We start from the raw sequence: 19,363 nt of genomic DNA, 5'->3' as shown, positions 1-19,363 counted from the left end.
AATAATTCCTTGTCTAAATTCTATTTTTGAAAAGTGATTTATGATAAGGCAGTATAAAACAATAACTAAGGTATTGTTACTAAAATTATAAGACAGTAAGGCATTGAAATAAGAACTGAATAGAGGTGAGATTAGATACCCAGCACTAATCAAATCAGTTTATAATTTGAATTTCTTTTGTTCTTGGCAAACACAATATGTAAAATAACCCATAAAATGAGAAAGTATATACAGTGATGCTTTCAATTACTTGTTTAATAATAATAAGCAGCAATACATTACTTGGCCAGAAGAAAGCCATGATAAGATTTTAGAATCATCTGTATTCAATTTTTGTTCTTCCCTATGGAAAGTGAAACGTTACTAACCTAAGATTATTTGTACTTGGTGTTTCAGAAATGTAATATGATTGGTAAAATGGATGAAAGCATTGATGTTGGAGTTTGTGACAGAAAAACATATATGTCGAAGTCAAACTGGATTTTGTCATTTGTTTGTCTTTTCGGCTTTTCCCGGTTAGGGGTCGCCACTGTGGAACTCCGGTCCGCTAATGATTGGTAGTCAATTTTTAAGGTGCCAAGTTGCCAGCCCGACGCCCAACCTTCAGCAAAGGCACGCCCATTCACGCATGTTTTTCGGAGATCACTTGACCGCGGGGAGGACATGCAGACTCCACACAGAAGGCACTCCAGCCGAGAATTGAAAAGGAGAACCTCTTGCTGTGAGGCAACAATGCTACCGCTGTACCACCGCGGCTGGATTTGGATTTTGTCATTTAATATTTGTAAACAAATTACAAATACAAAATGGTGCTGGTAGGCAAAACTTAAACTCACCACGACTGTTATCAGTAAAAGAAAGACTTTATTTTAACAAAGGTAAGCGCTTTCGCGTATCTCCTGATACGCTTCTTCAGACCATGTATACAGTGAATGAACTTTCAGAGAATATATAGTGAAGATACATTCAAATTATTCAATTAATTTAACAATAAAACAATCAACCCTTAAAAGGGAAACGCTTCAAGCAACATGACTATGCATGCTAAAAGCTTCATCTGAGCAACACAATAGGTAGTGCAGAACTTTTTCTATTTATAAAAAATGTTATAATTTAAAATTTAAATAAAAGCATTAATAAAAAGTATTAATAAAAAGTATGTAAGAAATCTCACTGCTTCAAATTAAGGCATATGAAAACTCATATAAAATATGCCTGTGAAATCTTAATGCACGTTAATATACAAACTAAACAGTGCAAAATTCTACAGAATTCATAGGTTAACGTCCCTGGATAAAAAACTTAAATATTTATGCATAATATTCAAACTATTCTATGAAAAATCTTCTTATTTACTTTTAAACTATATTACTATTTATAGAAACAAAGTAATATATATGTATAGAATTTATAAAACATTATCTAATTATAGGGCTTTGTCTGCAAGAAAAATGTAATACTATAAATCCATGCTAAAATCAGTTTAAAATCAGGTTCCATGTTATAAATATATGTAAATATATATAACAATTAGATGAATAATTAAATAAATAGAAATATATGTATAGATAAATAAGTAAATATGGATAAATAAATATACAACTATTCATCTGCGTGTATTCAAAAGATCTTAATGAGACATAAGCATTGAGTCCAGGGGATAGTGACCTTTAACCTAAGGATCCATTTCAGTTCCTTCAACTCTAATAAATTCATATAATCACCACCTCTAATGTTCGGTTCTACTATTTGTAATACTCTAAACACAAAGGTATGACCAGGGAAAAGTTGGATATGCTTTGCTAGAGCATTAAGCTCATTTTTATTTTTGATGTCATATTGATGGTTATAAATGCGATTTTTCAACTTCCTCTTTGTCAGGCCTACGTAGAACACTGAACATTGTTCACAGGTGGCCAAATATATTATGCCTGTGGTATCACAGGTAGCCTGGAATCTAGGTACAAATATACAGAAAAGATCTGGATGTATGAATTCTTGTTTTTTAGTTAGGTACTTACAATAATTGCAATGGTTACAAGGAAACGTACCAAAATTATTCCTTAAATGTACTATATCAAGTCTTCCATTATTTGCCTTATCACATAAAAGTCTTTTTAAATTCTTGTTGTTTCTATAGATAAAGTGAGGGTTCTTACCTACTAAATTCAAAGTACGGTCATCTATTAATAAAACTTTCCAGTTATTGGCAATAATTTTCTTAATATTTACACTATCATTGGTGTAAGTAGTCACAAAACTCACCCTCAGATCTGTGCTTTTTTTATTTTCATTTACATGAGGAGGAAAAAATGAGTGTTTGTATCTAGTTGCAGTTCTAGGTGTTTCTGCTCTATCTAAAACTTGCCTTCTGATATTCTTAACTAACTCTTGATCATAGCCTCTATCTAAAAATATTTTTTCCATTTTGTCAGCCTCTATTAATAGATCCATGTTGTCTTTACAAATCTTAGAGAGTCTAATAAACTGACTTTTAACTATCCCACTGAAAACATAACGTGGGTGCATGCTATCATAACGTAAAATTGTGTTTCTCCAACATAATTTTCTATACAATGTTGAAGTCAGTGTACCATCTCTAATATCTAGAGAGACATCTAAAAAACATACCGAGTCAAAAGAAGTTACTGCTGTAAATTTGAGAAAATTTGTCGTGCTTTCAAGATAATTTTTAAATAGATAAAATTCTTCTGTGGAACCATCCCAAACAATTAAAATGTCATCTACAAAACGTTTATAGACTAAAACTTTGCTAAAATAAATACTTGTAAAAACATATTCCCTTTCCCAGTGATATAAGACTAGGTTTGCGTCGATTCACATGGGGTGCCCATGGCTACCCTGGATACTTGTAAGTATAGGTTGCCTTTAAATGAGAATACATTATTATTTAAAACTAAATCTAATAGATGACATATTAAAATTTCCTGATTCCTGTCCACAGAAGGAAAGACTTGGAGTACTTCTCTTATTGCTTGTATCCCTTGATCATTAGGGATAGAAGTAAAAAGACTTTGAATGTCCATGGACACTAATAAATGTTTACCTTTTATAAGAGGTGTCTCTAATGTATCTAAAGCTGATAATAGCTGATAAGTGTCTTTAAGGATACTCGGGACCTCATTAACTAAAGGTCTAAGTGTGTCTTCTAAATATATAGAGATATTTTCTGTGACCCACTTTTCACTAGACACAATTGGACGCAAAGGAGGGGGAAAGGTTTATGAAGTTTTGGTAAACCCTTGATGATTGGAACAACTGGGCTATCATTAAGTAAAAACTCATAAAGACTAGATGATAACTGACAACACATAAGTAGATCATATAAGTCGTCTTTGATAGCATTAATGATTCCTGAGAGCTTTCTTTGATCTATCCTTAAATAAGTCGCATCATCATTTAACATGTCTAACATCAGGGTTTGATAATTCTCAGAATCAAACAGAGCAATACCACCGCCCTTGTCTACTGGTCTCAATACAATAGAAGAATCATTAATCAGCTTATTTAAAGACAGTCTAATATCTCTAGACATGTTCAAATACAAGCATTTTCTTTCACCGCTAAAGAAATATTGATATAAGTCTTGTTCGCACATTTTTATAAAAGATTCAACATGTGCTGGCAATGGAGGTGTATAAGAACTTTTCTTTTTGTGGAAATGCAAACCAGATACATTTTCAGTCTTATGTCTTGAAGCGTCTGTATAAAAATATAGCTTTAAAGCAACTGCTCGCCCAAACAGGCGTAAATCAATAAGTATGTCTGATAAAACACTGCCCTGTGAAGGGACGAATGATAGTCCTTTGTTTAACAAGTCTTGATCATTTTTAGAAAGTACATACCTTGACATGTTAAAGAACAATGGTTCTAATGTTTTTGTCTCCTTCTCTGATACGACGCGTTTTCTCCCGAAAACGTTCGTTTCCTGGTCTCCCAACTGCCAAGACGTTCGCGCGTTGAAGCTTGCTTCCTTATCGGAAAGGGTAAAAAATGAGAACTATCCTGGACATTCTGTTTGGGTATGGCACCTAAGTTTTTTGAAATTCAGTAGCTCTGTCCGCTTCTTGATTCGGAAGTGGAGTTGAAGTCGCTGTTGCAGAGACTACCCTTGTTGGTATCTCTGGCGGCATGGTGAACGCTTCTTCTGTGACATCATCCTGTATCAATGGCATAGGGGCTGAGCTCAAAGGACCAATAGAAACAGGGGCTGTGAGTGTTGAATCAAGTGGCGCCAAATTATGAATTTGGTTGGTAGCTGGTGAGTTAGAGTCAGTGCTCCTGGGCCATACGAAGACTCGCCCAGTAGAAAAATCTCTGAAGTCTCACTGCATTTTCTTCAGCTTAATTTGTTGTAGTCTAGAGGCATAAGAACTTACTTGACTATAAATGTTATCAAGTTTCTTACAACAAAAATCTTCGCTGAATTTCTCCCTCAGTTCTTTGTTAAGTATATTGACTTGAGATAACAGTTCATTTTCAAGAGGGGTAAAATAATCAATTAGTAATTGCATGTATTTGAAGCTGGCTTCAAGGTTAATCTCCTGCCATTTCTTCAGGAGAATGGGGTGAGAATCACCATATGAAGGCATGCATAATATAAGCATGCCTCGTGGAACTAACTTAAAATGCAAACACGCTTCCATATGTTTGCGTTGCCACATAAATCGCTGAAGTTTGTATAAGTCATTTTCAAGCATTTTCGTTTTTGTATTAAAAACTTCTAAGTTATCTATAGTGGCATTAGCAGTATCAAAAGTGGAAACATTTAAGTCCAGAGCCAATAAAAGATTAGTTTTACAAACTGTAATAGCAGTCCATTGTTGTTCATTCAGCAGGTTCCTCGGTTCTGGGTTGTAATCCAGTTCCACATTCAGGTTTGCCATGTCGTGTGTAGATGCAGTTCCAATAAAGTTGAGGAGAAGGAACAAAAGACGAACCACAGCTACTGAAGAGTTTTCAGTTAAAAACTATGCAAAGTACTGGTAGGCAAAACTTAAACTCACCACGACTGTTATCAGTAAAAGAAAGACTTTATTTTAACAAAGGTAAGCGCTTCAGTATCTCCTGATACGCTTCTTCAGACCATGTATACAGTGAATGAACTTTCAGAGAATATATAGTGAAGATACATTCAAATTATTCAATTAATTTAACAATAAAACAATCAACCCTTAAAAGGGAAACGCTTCAAGCAACATGCTCTAGCAAAGCATATCCAACTTTTCCCTGGTCATACCTTTGTGTTTAGAGTATACAAATAGTAGAACCGAACATTAGAGGTGGTGATTATATGAATTTATTAGAGTTGAAGGAACTGAAATGGATCCTTAGGTTAAAAGGTCACTATCCCCCTGGACTCAATGCTTATGTCTCATTAAGATCTTTTTTGAATACACGCAGATGAATAGTTGTATATTTATTTATCCATATTTACTTATTTATCTATACATATATTTCTATTTAAATAAACGTACCACAAAAGAGCAAAGCAATGAAGAGGTAGAGAATACTGCAAAACAGTCCCATACACAGTGCAAACAACAATCCTTAGTAGCAAGATGTTCAAATAAGCGTATTCCAATTGATGTTAAAAACCAGGTTTATTGCAATAGAGGTGAGCGCTTTCGCTAAAAAGCTTCATCAGACCTTAATACATTTAATCAAGCACACAATGAAAGCTTAAATACATAAAAAGGCGGGAAATACTAAAAATGCTCTTAAAGCTATATTACAATAAACAACTGAGAAATAAAAAATAAAAACAATAAGGCAAGAACAATGTCATCGTTCTGAGTCCAGGCAGTAACTCATTTAGGAACATTTAAAAACATCTTACATATAAATCAATAATGTACATTTAAAATGTTGTAATAATTTATTATACTTTAATCTCCTCATTTTCAGGAGAGGTCTCAAGGGAACTCTGCCATTTAAACCTGGAACTCTATCTGATCTAAAGTTAATAATCCAGAACGTCTCTCTTGCTTCGGTGTATGTCTCTATATCTCCCTTTCTATGAGTCCTATTTACCTGTTCCAAGACCCTAAATTTAAAAGAATGGTTAATGCCAGCAGCCAGAACATGTTTGGCAAGGGCATTGCATATATTACCCTTCCTGATGTGATATACATGCTCACGAATCCTGTCTCTAAGACAGCGATTCGTTTTGCCAACATAATATGCTGAGCATGTCGTGCAGGAGGCCATGTATATAACATCTTTGGACATGCAATCACCTCGGACACAAAACGTATGATTACTTAACCCTAGGGGATGTATAAATACAGGATCTGTCAAAATATATGAACAGAAATGGCAGCTATTACATGGTACTGTATAAGGAGGACCCAAAGTGTCATCTGATGAGATAGTCTTGGGGTAACACAACAGATTTTTAAGATTCTTTTTATTCTTATATACAAATTTTGGTTTATCACCTATAATACTTTTAATCTTAGGATCTGCCTGCAAAATATGCCAGTGTTTCATAAAAATGTCCTTAATGGAGCCTATGTCCTTGGTGTAATATACTGGAAAAATAACAGATGGATCGATTGTATTGACCCTCATTCTACTGTTATCAGCGGTGTACTGCTCAAGTGCTCCCTCAGAAAAATACGGCCTAGCTGAATCTTTCCTATGTTCAAGGACCTCCATAGTCCCAGGTGTGAGGTCACTGGAACTATAACCCCTAGCCATCAACCTACTACTTAAATAATCTAGACCTGATCTGAAGGCGGAGTCCATTGGGGTATATCTAGAAACTCTCACAGACTGTCCACATACAATGTTCTTATATATATAGCCCGGATGCATACTGTATCGGTGTAATAACGTGTTCCTATGACACGATTTTCGATACAGTCCGGTGTTAATCATCCCATTGGTTAACTTCTCTATGTAAATATCCAAAAAGGATATCCTCATGTCTGATCTATCAACAGAAAACCTTAAGAAATCCGTAGATGAATTAACCTCTTGAATGAAAGCATCTAGTTGTGTGGACGTCCCTGTCCATAGAAAGAACAGGTCATCCACAAAACGCCTGTAGAATGGAATATATCTATTATACCAGGCATTCTGAAATAAGGACTTGGCTTCCCATTCGGCCATAACGAGATTGGCGTAGCTATTTGCACATGGTGTGCCCATAGCTACGCCATCCCTCTGCAGAAAAAAGTGATCCTGAAAACAAAATACATTCGACTCCAAAACCACTTCAAGGAAGCTTAAAAGTAAGTCAATATCTGAGTCTGATAGAGTTCCAGATCTCCTGAGGTATGATCCAATCATATCTATACCCTCTACGTTTGGAATCACTGTAAAAAGTGATTGTACATCCATTGTTACAAAAGTGAGTTCATTACAGAATGTGCTGGTTGTAGTATACTGATACAAGTCCAAGAGGAACTGTTTAGTATCTCTGAGGATAAATTCATTGGCATCTACAAATGGTCTCAATTTACTCTCAATAAATATGGATAGGGGCTCCGTAGACCAGCCTCTACCGGCTACTATTGGCCTCATCGGTGGATGGGTGAGGTCTTTATGGATCTTAGGAAGCCCCTGAATTGTAGGTACCAAAGGGTGTAAAACTTGCAGGAACTCAAACAATACCTGATCAATAATGTCGCTGGCTAATAAGTCCTTAAGCATATTTCATATCCTATTTATGATATCTGTAACTGTATCTGCTGTGATAGGTTCATAAAATGTCCTGTCCCTTAACAAATCCATCATATCACTGCAATATCTAACTGTATCAAAGACAACTATCCCACCCCCTTTATCCGCTGGGCGGATAGTAATATCTCGTTTATTGCGTAACTCAAATAATGCCCTTCTCTGCTTAAAACTGAGATTGTACCTATATCTAGACCGTGGGTCAATATTTCCCTGCATTTTGTATAGGTCATCCTCAACTAACTTACTGTAAGCTGCCACCAATGGATGAGTTTGTGGAATATAAGTACTGGGCCTCTTAAACGGATGGCGCGAGGCCTCACATACCCCATTAAATTCAACTTTTAATGATAGGTTCCTTATAAACAATTTGAAATCCCTAAGGGTTTCCTCAGGTCTACTAAAAGTAGTGGGAATGAACGTAAGTCCTTTGGACAGGACTTGGAGTTGATCATTGTTTAACTCATAACTAGATAGATTGAAAACTAAGTTTTCCTGTTCCCCTCCCACATCTTCTTGATAGTCCGATTCTATCCCCTGTCGGTGGACAATTTTCGTTTCTGTTGTCCTCTGCTGACAGAACGCGACCTGCCTTCCCTGGACATCAGTCTGATGGGGAAAGGGTGCTTACTATCAAAAACCTGCCCAGGACCCATAGACGACGTACCTGGTCCTTGCATAGCTTCAGTACCAACACCCCCATTATTTACAACAACCCTAGTGCTATTGGTTTTCCTCCGAACAACAGGTTCACAGTTGGAAATAGATTTTGTCCTATCTATTATAGGATCCATATTAGCCTGTATGGAAGAATTGGCATTGTAATTGTTATCAACCACAACATCGGAATTAATAACATTGTCAACATCGACACCATTAATATTGATGTCATCAGTGACACTAGTGTTAGATCTTATAACCTGATGATCAACATCAGGAACAGGGCTATGTACAGAGTTAACATTGATATCATTTTCACATAATGTTATATTAATCTGTCCTTCTAATCTATTACTATCAGCGGTCCGTATATTGGGGCCGTTGATATTACTGTTAGTTGATGTCACTCGCCCAGTGTGCATATCAAATCCCCTGGGCCAAGTGAAGATATGCCCTGTTTTAAAGTCATTCGTATCCCTTAAAAGCTTAGCCCTTTTCTGGTTGAGCATACGTTTCTCGTATTGCACCACATTGTCCAATAATAAATTACAGGCTAGTTCAACTGCATGTGCTGGATAGTTCGAAAAAATCACAGTACGTTGTTGCTGTATATCAAGTCTCAATGCGTCCTCAAGTGGACTAAAAAACCTATTCATAAGCTTCATATAATTGGGGCTTACCTCAATATTCAACTATTGCCATTCAAACAACAGTTCAGGATACAGCGCGGCAGTCGTTGGCATTTTTAAAACTCTAAGACCTCTCGGTACCAACCGTCGCTGTAAGCAAACCTCAAAATGATGCCTCTGGGTCTCCATCCATTTCAGCTTCATTAGATCAAACTCAAGTTTCTCCATCGCTAGTCGCAGGCCTTCTCTATCATACACACAATTGTTAAAGGTCTCTGGTGCGCCTTCACATTCACTAAATTCTTCCAGGGGAGAATTTAGTGAATGTGAAGGCGCACCAGAGACCTTTTTTGAGGTTTGCTTACAGCAACGTACTGTGATTTTTTCGAACTATCCAGCAACCTGTTGTTCGAGGAAAACCAATAGCACTAGGGTTGTTGTAAATAATGGGGGTGTTGGTACTGAAGCTATGCAAGGACCAGGTATGTCGTCTATGGGTCCTGGACAGGTTTTTGATAGTAAGCACCCTTTCCCCATCAGATTGATGTCCAGGGAAGGCAGGTCGCGTTCTGTCAGCAGAGGACGACAGAAACGAAAATTGTCCACCGACAGGGGACAGAATCGGACTATCAAGAAGATGTGGGAGGGGAACAGGAAAACTTAGTTTTCAATCTATCTAGTTATGAGTTAAACAATGATCAACTCCAAGTCCTGTCCAAAGGACTTACGTTCATTCCCACTACTTTTAGTAGACCTGAGGAAACCCTTAGAGATTTCAAATTGTTTATAAGGAACCTATCATTAAAAGTTGAATTTAATGGGGTATGTGAGGCCTCACGCCATCCGTTTAAGAGGCCCAGTACTTATATTCCACAAACTCATCCATTGGTGGCAGCTTACAGTAAGTTAGTTGAGGATGACCTATACAAAATGCAGGGAAATATTGACCCACAGTCTAGATATAGGTACAATCTCAGTTTTAAGCAGAGAAGGGCATTATTTGAGTTACGCAATAAACGAGATATTACTATCCGCCCAGCGGATAAAGGGGGTGGGATAGTTGTCTTTGATACAGTTAGATATTGCAGTGATATGATGGATTTGTTAAGGGACAGGACATTTTATGAACCTATCACAGCAGATACAGTTACAGATATCATAAATAGGATACGAAATATGCTTAAGGACTTATTAGCCAGCGACATTATTGATCAGGTATTGTTTGAGTTCCTGCAAGTTTTACACCCTTTGGTACCTACAATTCAGGGGCTTCCTAAGATCCATAAAGACCTCACCCATCCACCGATGAGGCCAATAGTAGCCGGTAGAGGCTGGTCTACGGAGCCCCTATCCATATTTATTGAAAGTAAATTGAGACCATTTGTAGATGCCAATGAATTTATCCTCAGAGATACTAAACAGTTCCTCTTGGACTTGTATCAGTATACTACAACCAGCACATTCTGTAATGAACTCACTTTTGTAACAATGGATGTACAATCACTTTTTACAGTGATTCCAAATGTAGAGGGTATAGATATGATTGGATCATACCTCAGGAGATCTGGAACTCTATCAGACTCAGATATTGACTTACTTTTAAGCTTCCTTGAAGTGGTTTTGGAGTCGAATGTATTTTGTTTTCAGGATCACTTTTTTCTGCAGAGGGATGGCGTAGCTATGGGCACACCATGTGCAAATAGCTACGCCAATCTCGTTATGGCCGAATGGGAAGCCAAGTCCTTATTTCAGAATGCCTGGTATAATAGATATATTCCATTCTACAGGCGTTTTGTGGACGACCTGTTCTTTCTATGACAGGGACGTCCACACAACTAGATGCTTTCATTCAAGAGGTTAATTCATCTACGGATTTCTTAAGTTTTTCTGTTGATAGATCAGACATGAGGATATCCTTTTTGGATATTTACATAGAGAAGTTAACCAATGGGATGATTAACACCGGACTGTATCGAAAATTGTGTCATAGGAACACGTTATTACACCGATACAGTATGCATCCGGGCTATATATATAAGAACATTGTATGTGGACAGTCTGTGAGAGTTTCTAGATATACCCCAATGGACACCGCCTTCAGATCAGGTCTAGATGATTTAAGTAGTAGGTTGATGGCTAGGGGTTATAGTTCCAGTGACCTCACACCTGGGACTATGGAGGTCCTTGAACATAGGAAAGATTCAGCTAGGCCGTATTTTTCTGAGGGAGCACTTGAGCAGTACACCGCTGATAACAGTAGAATGAGGGTCAATACAATCGATCCATCTGTTATTTTTCCAGTATATTACACCAAGGACATAGGCTCCATTAAGGACATTTTTATGAAACACTGGCATATTTTGCAGGCAGATCCTAAGATTAAAAGTATTATAGGTGATAAACCAAAATTTGTATATAAGAATAAAAAGAATCTTAAAAATCTGTTGTGTTACCCCAAGACTATCTCATCAGATGACACTTTGGGTCCTCCTTATACAGCACCATGTAATAGCTGCCATTTCTGTTCATATATTATGACAGATCCTGTATTTATACATCCCCTAGGGTTAAGTAATCATACGTTTTGTGTCCGAGGTGATTGCATGTCCAAAGATGTTATATACATGGCCTCCTGCATGACATGCTCAGCATATTATGTTGGCAAAACGAATCGCTGTCTTAGAGACAGGATTCGTGAGCATGTATATCACATCAGGAAGGGTAATATATGCAATGCCCTTGCCAAACATGTTCTGGCTGCTGGCATTAACCATCCTTTTAAATTTAGGGTCTTGGAACAGGTACATAGGACTCATAGAAAGGGAGATATAGAGACATACACCTAAGCAAGAGAGACGTTCTGGATTATTAAATTTAGATCAGATAGAGTTCCAGGTTTAAATGGCAGAGTTCCCTTGAGACCTCTCCTGAAAATGAGGAGATTAAAGTATAATAAATGATTACAACATTTTAAATGTACGTTATTGATTTATATGTAAGATGTTTTTAAATGTTCCTAAATGAGTTACTGCCTGGACTCAGAACGATGACATTGTTCTTGCCTTATTGTTTTTATTTTTTATTTCTCAGTTGTTTATTGTAATATAGCTTTAAGAGCATTTTTAGTATTTCCCGCCTTTTTATGTATTTAAGCTTTCATTGTGTGCTTGATTAAATGTATTAAGGTCTGATGAAGCTTTTTAGTGAAAGCGCTCACCTCTATTGCAATAAACCTGGTTTTTAACATCAATTGGAATACGCTTATTTGAACATCTTGCTACTAAGGATTGTTGTTTGCACTGTGTATGGGACTGTTTTGCAGTATTCTCTACCTCTTCATTGCTTTGCTCTTTTGTGGTACGTTTATTTATTTGACTTTGGCTTTGCACAGTAGAGCATTAACTCCGAGTGGTGACTTTTTTCATTGGATTATATATTTCTATTTATTTAATTATTCATCTAATTGTTATATATATATTTACATATATTTATAACATGGAACCTGATTTTAAACTGATTTTAGCATGGATTTATAGTATTACATTTTTCTTGGAGACAAAGCCCTATAATTAGATAATGTTTTATAAATTCTATACATATATATTACTTTGTTTCTATAAATAGTAATATAGTTTAAAAGTAAATAAGAAGATTTTTCATAGAATAGTTTGAATATTATGCATAAATATTTAAGTTTTTTATCCAGGGACTTTAACCTATGAATTCTGTAAAATTTTGCACTGTTTAGTTTGTATATTAACGTGCATTAAGATTTCACAGGCATATTTTATATGAGTTTTCATATGCCTTAATTTGAAGCAGTGAGATTTCTTACATACTTTTTATTAATACTTTTTATTAATGCTTTTATTTAAATTTTAAATTATAAAATTTTTTATAAATAGAAAAAGTTCTGCACTACCTATTGTGTTGCTCAGATGAAGCTTTTAGCATGCATAGTCATGTTGCTTGAAGCGTTTCCCTTTTAAGGGTTGATTGTTTTATTGTTAAATTAATTGAATAATTTGAATGTATCTTCACTATATATTCTCTGAAAGTTCATTCACTGTATACATGGTCTGAAGAAGCGTATCAGGAGATACGCGAAAGCGCTTACCTTTGTTAAAATAAAGTCTTTCTTTTACTGATAACAGTCGTGGTGAGTTTAAGTTTTGCCTACCAGTACTTTGCATAGTTTTAACTGAAAACTCTTCAGTAGCTGTGGTTCGTCTTTTGTTCCAAATACAAAATGGTAGAATAGGGAACACGTTAGCATTTCGTCCTCTACAAACCAAGTTGATCTTATAGTAAACTAATTAGTGCATTGATATGCAATAAAGTGACATTTTAATTGATGTTTGCATTGCTCTTTGGTAGTAATGACAAAGTCTTAAACCTGTAATAACATCACTCTGATAAATTTTCTAAGAGCAGTTTTACAATATATTGATAGGTATTCAGAGGATTGCTACACTTAAGTACAAAGAACTGGCAGTGAAATGTGCCATCAACTGGTAAAACTGGAATAATACAACAGTGCTCTAAATACCATGTAAATGGAATTCATAGAAATGAGCACAGCATCACAAGTTATGCTGTGCCTAAGCCCCATTGAGTTGCTACATTAAAACCAGCATAATTTACCTAACCTAGTGGCCGGTGATGGGGAAGGCTGAATAAAGCAAAGCTGCTACAGTTCGCAACTCTGCCCTATTCAGCCATTCTTTTCAGATACTGGTGACCACACACATGAAAGTGCACACACACACACACACACACACACACGCACTGCTTGTCAAACATTCAGGCCCTCACACACAAAGACTTACAAACACATATATGCACACAGACAGACATGTCAATCTCCAATGTCTGCACACCATGCTTCCTGCATCAGGTAGCAGTTATCTAATGCACACAGACATTGACATACAAACAGTTACACTGACTGGTTATACACATTCCATCACAACAACCACTCCAGCACTGGTTCTGCACAGACACACTCACATGTACTCACTTTTGTCTACTACTATTGAGTACTATTGTCAAATAAGACAACAAATGAATATTCTACCTTAGCTCAAAGACCTAACATCACCGAATATACTGATGTGAAGGTAAGACAAGAATACTAAAAAATATTCTTTCTTAGAAGAAATCATTGTTTGGAACTTTTTGGTATGTATTCACCAACTACAGCAATTATTTTTGCTCATTTTTATTATCTACGTTGCTGTATTAAATATTCATATATTATACAGTGTGATGCTTAATTAAGTGAAGTCAGCCTTAAGATGAAATCAGTGGAATGCATTGAGGAGATGGTGTTATTGGCAAGTTTTGTGCTTTAAACAGATTATATTGTGTACTAAGGAAAAAATATTAAATGGCTCATTTATTGTTTGGTATTATTGTAGCCTGAGGTCTTAGAACAGATACAAAACCTGAAAGAAGTATGGTTGGACAACAACTCACTCCAGACTTTACCTGGGGTAAGTATTTGATACTGCTTATATAATGTAACTCAGAATGTGTTTTTCATCCTCATTTGATTGAATGCTTTCTGTTGTTTAGCAGAAACAGCAAAATGGTGGCATCTTTATTTCCTGTCAGTATAAACGTTTATTATTATAAGCTGTTTATAAACATGTCCACATGGTCAGAATTCACTAAGATACTGCATATTTTATGAATGTGAGTGTATCAAAACTATGACTCCAGCATGAGCGGTGACATGAGATTCCCAAAGGGATAGCCCCACCATGAAAAAGTACCTTATATGTAGTAGAGATGAATATGCCTCAGAGCATGTAAGATTGATAGCTAAATACATAAAAACAAGCTTGGAAGGTGCACCTGGTTGAATGTGATTAGTTCATGATAAATATGCTATTCACAGAAATCCTTCCGCACATTAGCTAGTTATATGTTTCCAGGATGACTTGTTTTGCAGTTTAGTCGAGTGACCTCATGTAATATGATTTGCACAGTCTGTTGTCAGGCCACATACATGGCATAAAGACTGGCAGACTTTGTGCCCCAAACACACATTGTTCCATACTTTCTATTGAATATGCACCATATGCCAGAATAAGTAGCCTGAAAAAAATCCAGAAATTTAAAGAAACACACTGTTGAGTGTGTACACACACACACACACACACACACACACACACACACACACACACACACACACACACACACACACACACACACACACGCACACACACACACACACGCACACACACGCACACACACACACACACACACACACACACACACACACACACACACACACACACACATACACACACACACAAGCATACACACACACCTCCAACAGACCAATGTTAACATACTACGTGGGTGTATGGTGATGGTAGATGCTGTAGGTATACACATATGTGCAACACCAGTTTGGTGTTTAAGTGATAAAGCTGTGATACATAGCATGTAGCAGCTGGAAGCATAAAGATGTGTGTACAATCTAAATGTCTATCAGAACTTTTAATATATAACAGGGACACTGTGAATGTGATTGACTTCTATGAGGTGCTTATTCAGAATGAACTGCCAAAAATGTTTACTTTATGAAATACACATTTCCTGTAGCTAGGCATAAACATTTACCTGTTTATACGATTCATTCATTTATTTGTTTATGTTGAATACAAACAGTTATATTTTAGTACATGGAGTTCTAAAGGAAACACCGCAATAAAAATATGACAACATACAATTATCTGATTTGCAGGGTTCTGTTGAAACACTACTTTAAGAATACAACAATATACAGTAATGGTTTAATATAAAGAATTCTAAGGAATCGTGAAATTAATATAAAGTTCATTAATAGTTGTATTTAGTGTATCCAACATTAAAATAGAGTAACTTTATGTAACAGAATGGAAGAGAAGAGCACCACATATCTTACTTCCCTTTTCAGTTAACATGTCAAATATACCTTCAAAACCTCCTTGGGTCATACCTTAACTCAAAATAATGTACTAAAAACTCACAACATAAGCCAATAAAGAGTAAAACCAGCTTTTACTAGTTGAATGTATACAGTGTTAGCCCCTTCATTAGTCACATGAAATTACATCAAACAGTAGCTTTTGTGTCAAGTATAGCTCTTTTGTAGCACTTCTATAACAACTTTTCTAAACAACATGACATCATGAAAAGATTAGATAAAATCTGCTTGGGATTAATTCTGTAGAAGTGACAGTGTCCTGACAGTCAGCCTTGCTAAAGACCAATAGAGATGGAAGGCTTAAGGATTAGCAGTAAAAATTCTGAATTAGATTTTAAGACAGTTGATGTGACTGGAGCATATTGCAGGATAAAAGACATGAGGAATAAACAGCAGGGTAGACTAAGTCAAGGACAAACCAATAAGCTGCTGAAATGAGGAACTTTAACTGATCACGAATTTGCTCTGAACAAGTGATCCAACAAAGATTAGAAAATACTGGGTGTTCCATTGAGGAAGAACTGAACTTTAGCCAATCAGTAGTCAAGAATGGATGCATCAGTTGGGTATGGATGTTGTTAAGGCACTACAGCCACGCTCAAGCACGGACGAGGAAGAGGTGAATATGCATATAGAATACGTATAGAATTTCAATCAGGGGAGAAGATTGCTTACTACAGGCCAGATGAAAAAGAGCCCAAAACAGACAGTAGGAAGCATGTTAGATGTGATCCAAGCCACATGGAACAAAGCTTTTGGATCTAGTGAAGTGTGCTGTTTGATCAACCATGAGCTCATTAGACAATAAATAGATGCCTTTGGGTGCCACTAGGCTTACATGATCGCCCCTTCCACACCATCAAAAGTCATCAGTTTCCCTCTCATTCGCCATAAAAATTATCATTCTTCTGGTGGGGGGTTTGCCGACTTAAAAATTGTTGTGCTGCATGGACAACAAATAGACAGACACATTTGGCTGCCACTAAGTAAGATGATAAAACTATGGCTCGCAAGTGCAGTTAGCCTAGTACTAATCTATGAATCTATGAATCTATAACTGCACAGCTGAGGTAAAGTATTACAGGTGGCAGGAAGTCTGCCTTCAGTTTTTCCTGTACATCTTGCTACCTCTTTCTGTCTTGCACTTCAAATAGCATTATAGCTTTGCACTTCAACAGGTTATTGTATCAATAAGTGTATCACACCTGGGAGCCATCAGCAGTATTCATTCATCACGGAATTATCCCCAATACTTACTACTTATGACCACCCCTCCTGGCATGATTGAAGTGTAGTTTTCTGAGCTTCCACCCATTAAATTGTTGCACTTATCCATTCTGAGGCACTGTTGCAACTGCCTCATGTAGACAGACAACCCTCTCCTCTAAACTCCAAACACTCAGACCAGTGAAAGTTACCCCTATATCACCAAATGTGGACATATGCACTCTCCAGCAGACTGCACTAGCTGGTCAGTAGGATGAGATCAACACCTGCACCACACCATGTGGACCACATAGCTCACCACAACACCCATTATGACAGCCATGACATACACTGAAAAGCCAAACACCCACCTTCACAGAGGCACTCAATGGACATTTACACAAACAGTACAGACCAGCAAGACAGACACCCACTCAGACACCACAACAAAGCACATGCCAAAGGACACATATGTCACCTACACAGTGTGCCCCTCAACCTAATTTTCTAAGACTGACCACCTTGCCCAATACAGTGATTATGAGTGGCTCAGTACTGTGGCACACAGATGTCCCACTCACTATGTTGATTATAGAGGAGGTAACAGCCAACTGTCTATCATGTGCCAGCATCCAACACATGGCACACCCAGTCAGGCCACTTCACAACAGCCACAGGTATCGCTCTGTCATCATCCATGTGGGTGTGAATGACCTGAGACACACCTCACTGGGCTACATAACAGGAGACATGGTTGAACACTCAGATTATGTGGTCCAGGCAGGTGTGACAATAGTCCTGAGCAGTATACTGTCATCACCCAGAATGATGCTGCAGTATTATCAACAGATAATTATTGCAACATTGGCTTACATGTTGTGTGTCATTCTCAGGAGATCCAGTATCTCTCTACTTGGGATAACATGATTGACAGACCTCAATGCCTTGCCAGAGATGTCCTAAATCTAGCAGTTCTGGGTTTCCAGGTACAGGGCAAGTGTCTTGCTACTCCTATAGTGCTTTATTAGGCAGAGTTCCAAATCAAATTACCACCGTAACAGATAGACATGTATGCAATCTGAGGGTCATGTTGCTCAACAGTAGGCATCTAACTGTCAAGATGCAGTCACTCAAAGCACTCCTCAGAGTAGAGGACATTAACATTTGTGCTGTAACGGAGAGGTGGTTCACAGCAGCAGACAGCAGCCCTGCACTAACAGGCTATGATGTATTCCACAGCTGTCAGAGCCAAAACATGGACCACACCTCCACAAGTGGTGTTGTCTCCATATCCATAATGGATATGCACACCTCCAGACTAGTATCCCAGCATAATGCATTGGTGGTACTTCCAGTAAAACTGACTTTGGTGAATAGTGCAATCCACACCATAGCCTGCTATCGGTCCCCAGCTATGTCCCTAGACTGTCAATGCACATTCCTCAACACCCTGGCATCTATGAAGGTCTAACCCAACACTGACATAGTAGGAGACTTCAACTATCCCTCCATCACCTGGAGAAAGTAGTCAAGCACCAGTACATGGGCCCAATGCTTCATAGAATTCATCAGTTCCAATGCCCTGGACCAGCTCATACTGACCCCCAGTAGAGGATACAACAATCTTGACCTGTGTTAATTACTTACATATGGGACTGTTGCTCGACCACAGTTGTCAATCCCTACCTGGTCAGATCCAAACATGATGTAATCAGCATGGAGCTCAACATTTCACCCACACCCCCCACCCCAACGGTAACCACCTTGCAAAACCTCTCCATTGCTGACATTGCAGTCATAAAAGCAGGGGTGGATGACTTCACTGCACTCATAGGTTCATAGGTTCATAGGTTTATACTAGGCTATCTGCCCTAAGGCATTTATAAGCCTAGCCCAAATTTTTGTGGCTTACGCCACCCCTTATATGAAAAAATACTGTGCCCATTAGTTTGTTGTGCCTCTGTCCAGCAGTGACACAGAGATGATTCCCAGGGTAAACCTACGATCTCCCATCCACAGGTCTAGATTTCTCTTGAACAGAGTCAGCGAGGTGCTCTGCCTCACATGGACCGGGATTTTATTCAACAGCATAGGGAGTCTCTGAGTGATAAATCTATCCCTCCAGCACGTCCTATTTATATCCGTGCTAAGGTTTAAGTCGCTTGCTCTAGTGGTTTTGGTG

At 37.5% G+C, this 19,363-nt stretch overlaps 1 protein-coding gene across 3 annotated transcripts in view; it reads left to right on the top strand.

Annotated features, from left to right (window-relative positions):
• Nucleotides 1–19,363, top strand: part of LOC122813499 (leucine-rich repeat-containing protein 7-like) — a 2,638,896-nt gene that overhangs the window by 2,598,473 nt on the left and 21,060 nt on the right. For all 3 annotated transcript variants that reach the window (XM_044085845.1, XM_044085843.1, XM_044085844.1), the window contains one exon: nucleotides 14,417–14,491. In XM_044085845.1, the coding sequence (XP_043941780.1) occupies nucleotides 14,417–14,491 (75 nt within the window). The remainder of the gene's footprint in view (nucleotides 1–14,416; nucleotides 14,492–19,363) is intronic.

This window comes from Protopterus annectens, chromosome 10.part0, assembly GCF_019279795.1.
Source record: "Protopterus annectens isolate FY-2018-M chromosome 10.part0, PAN1.0, whole genome shotgun sequence".
NCBI classification, from domain to species: domain Eukaryota; kingdom Metazoa; phylum Chordata; order Ceratodontiformes; family Protopteridae; genus Protopterus; species Protopterus annectens.
The sequence above is the reverse complement of the archived record's forward strand: the minus strand, read 5'-3'. Positions and strand labels throughout refer to the sequence as shown.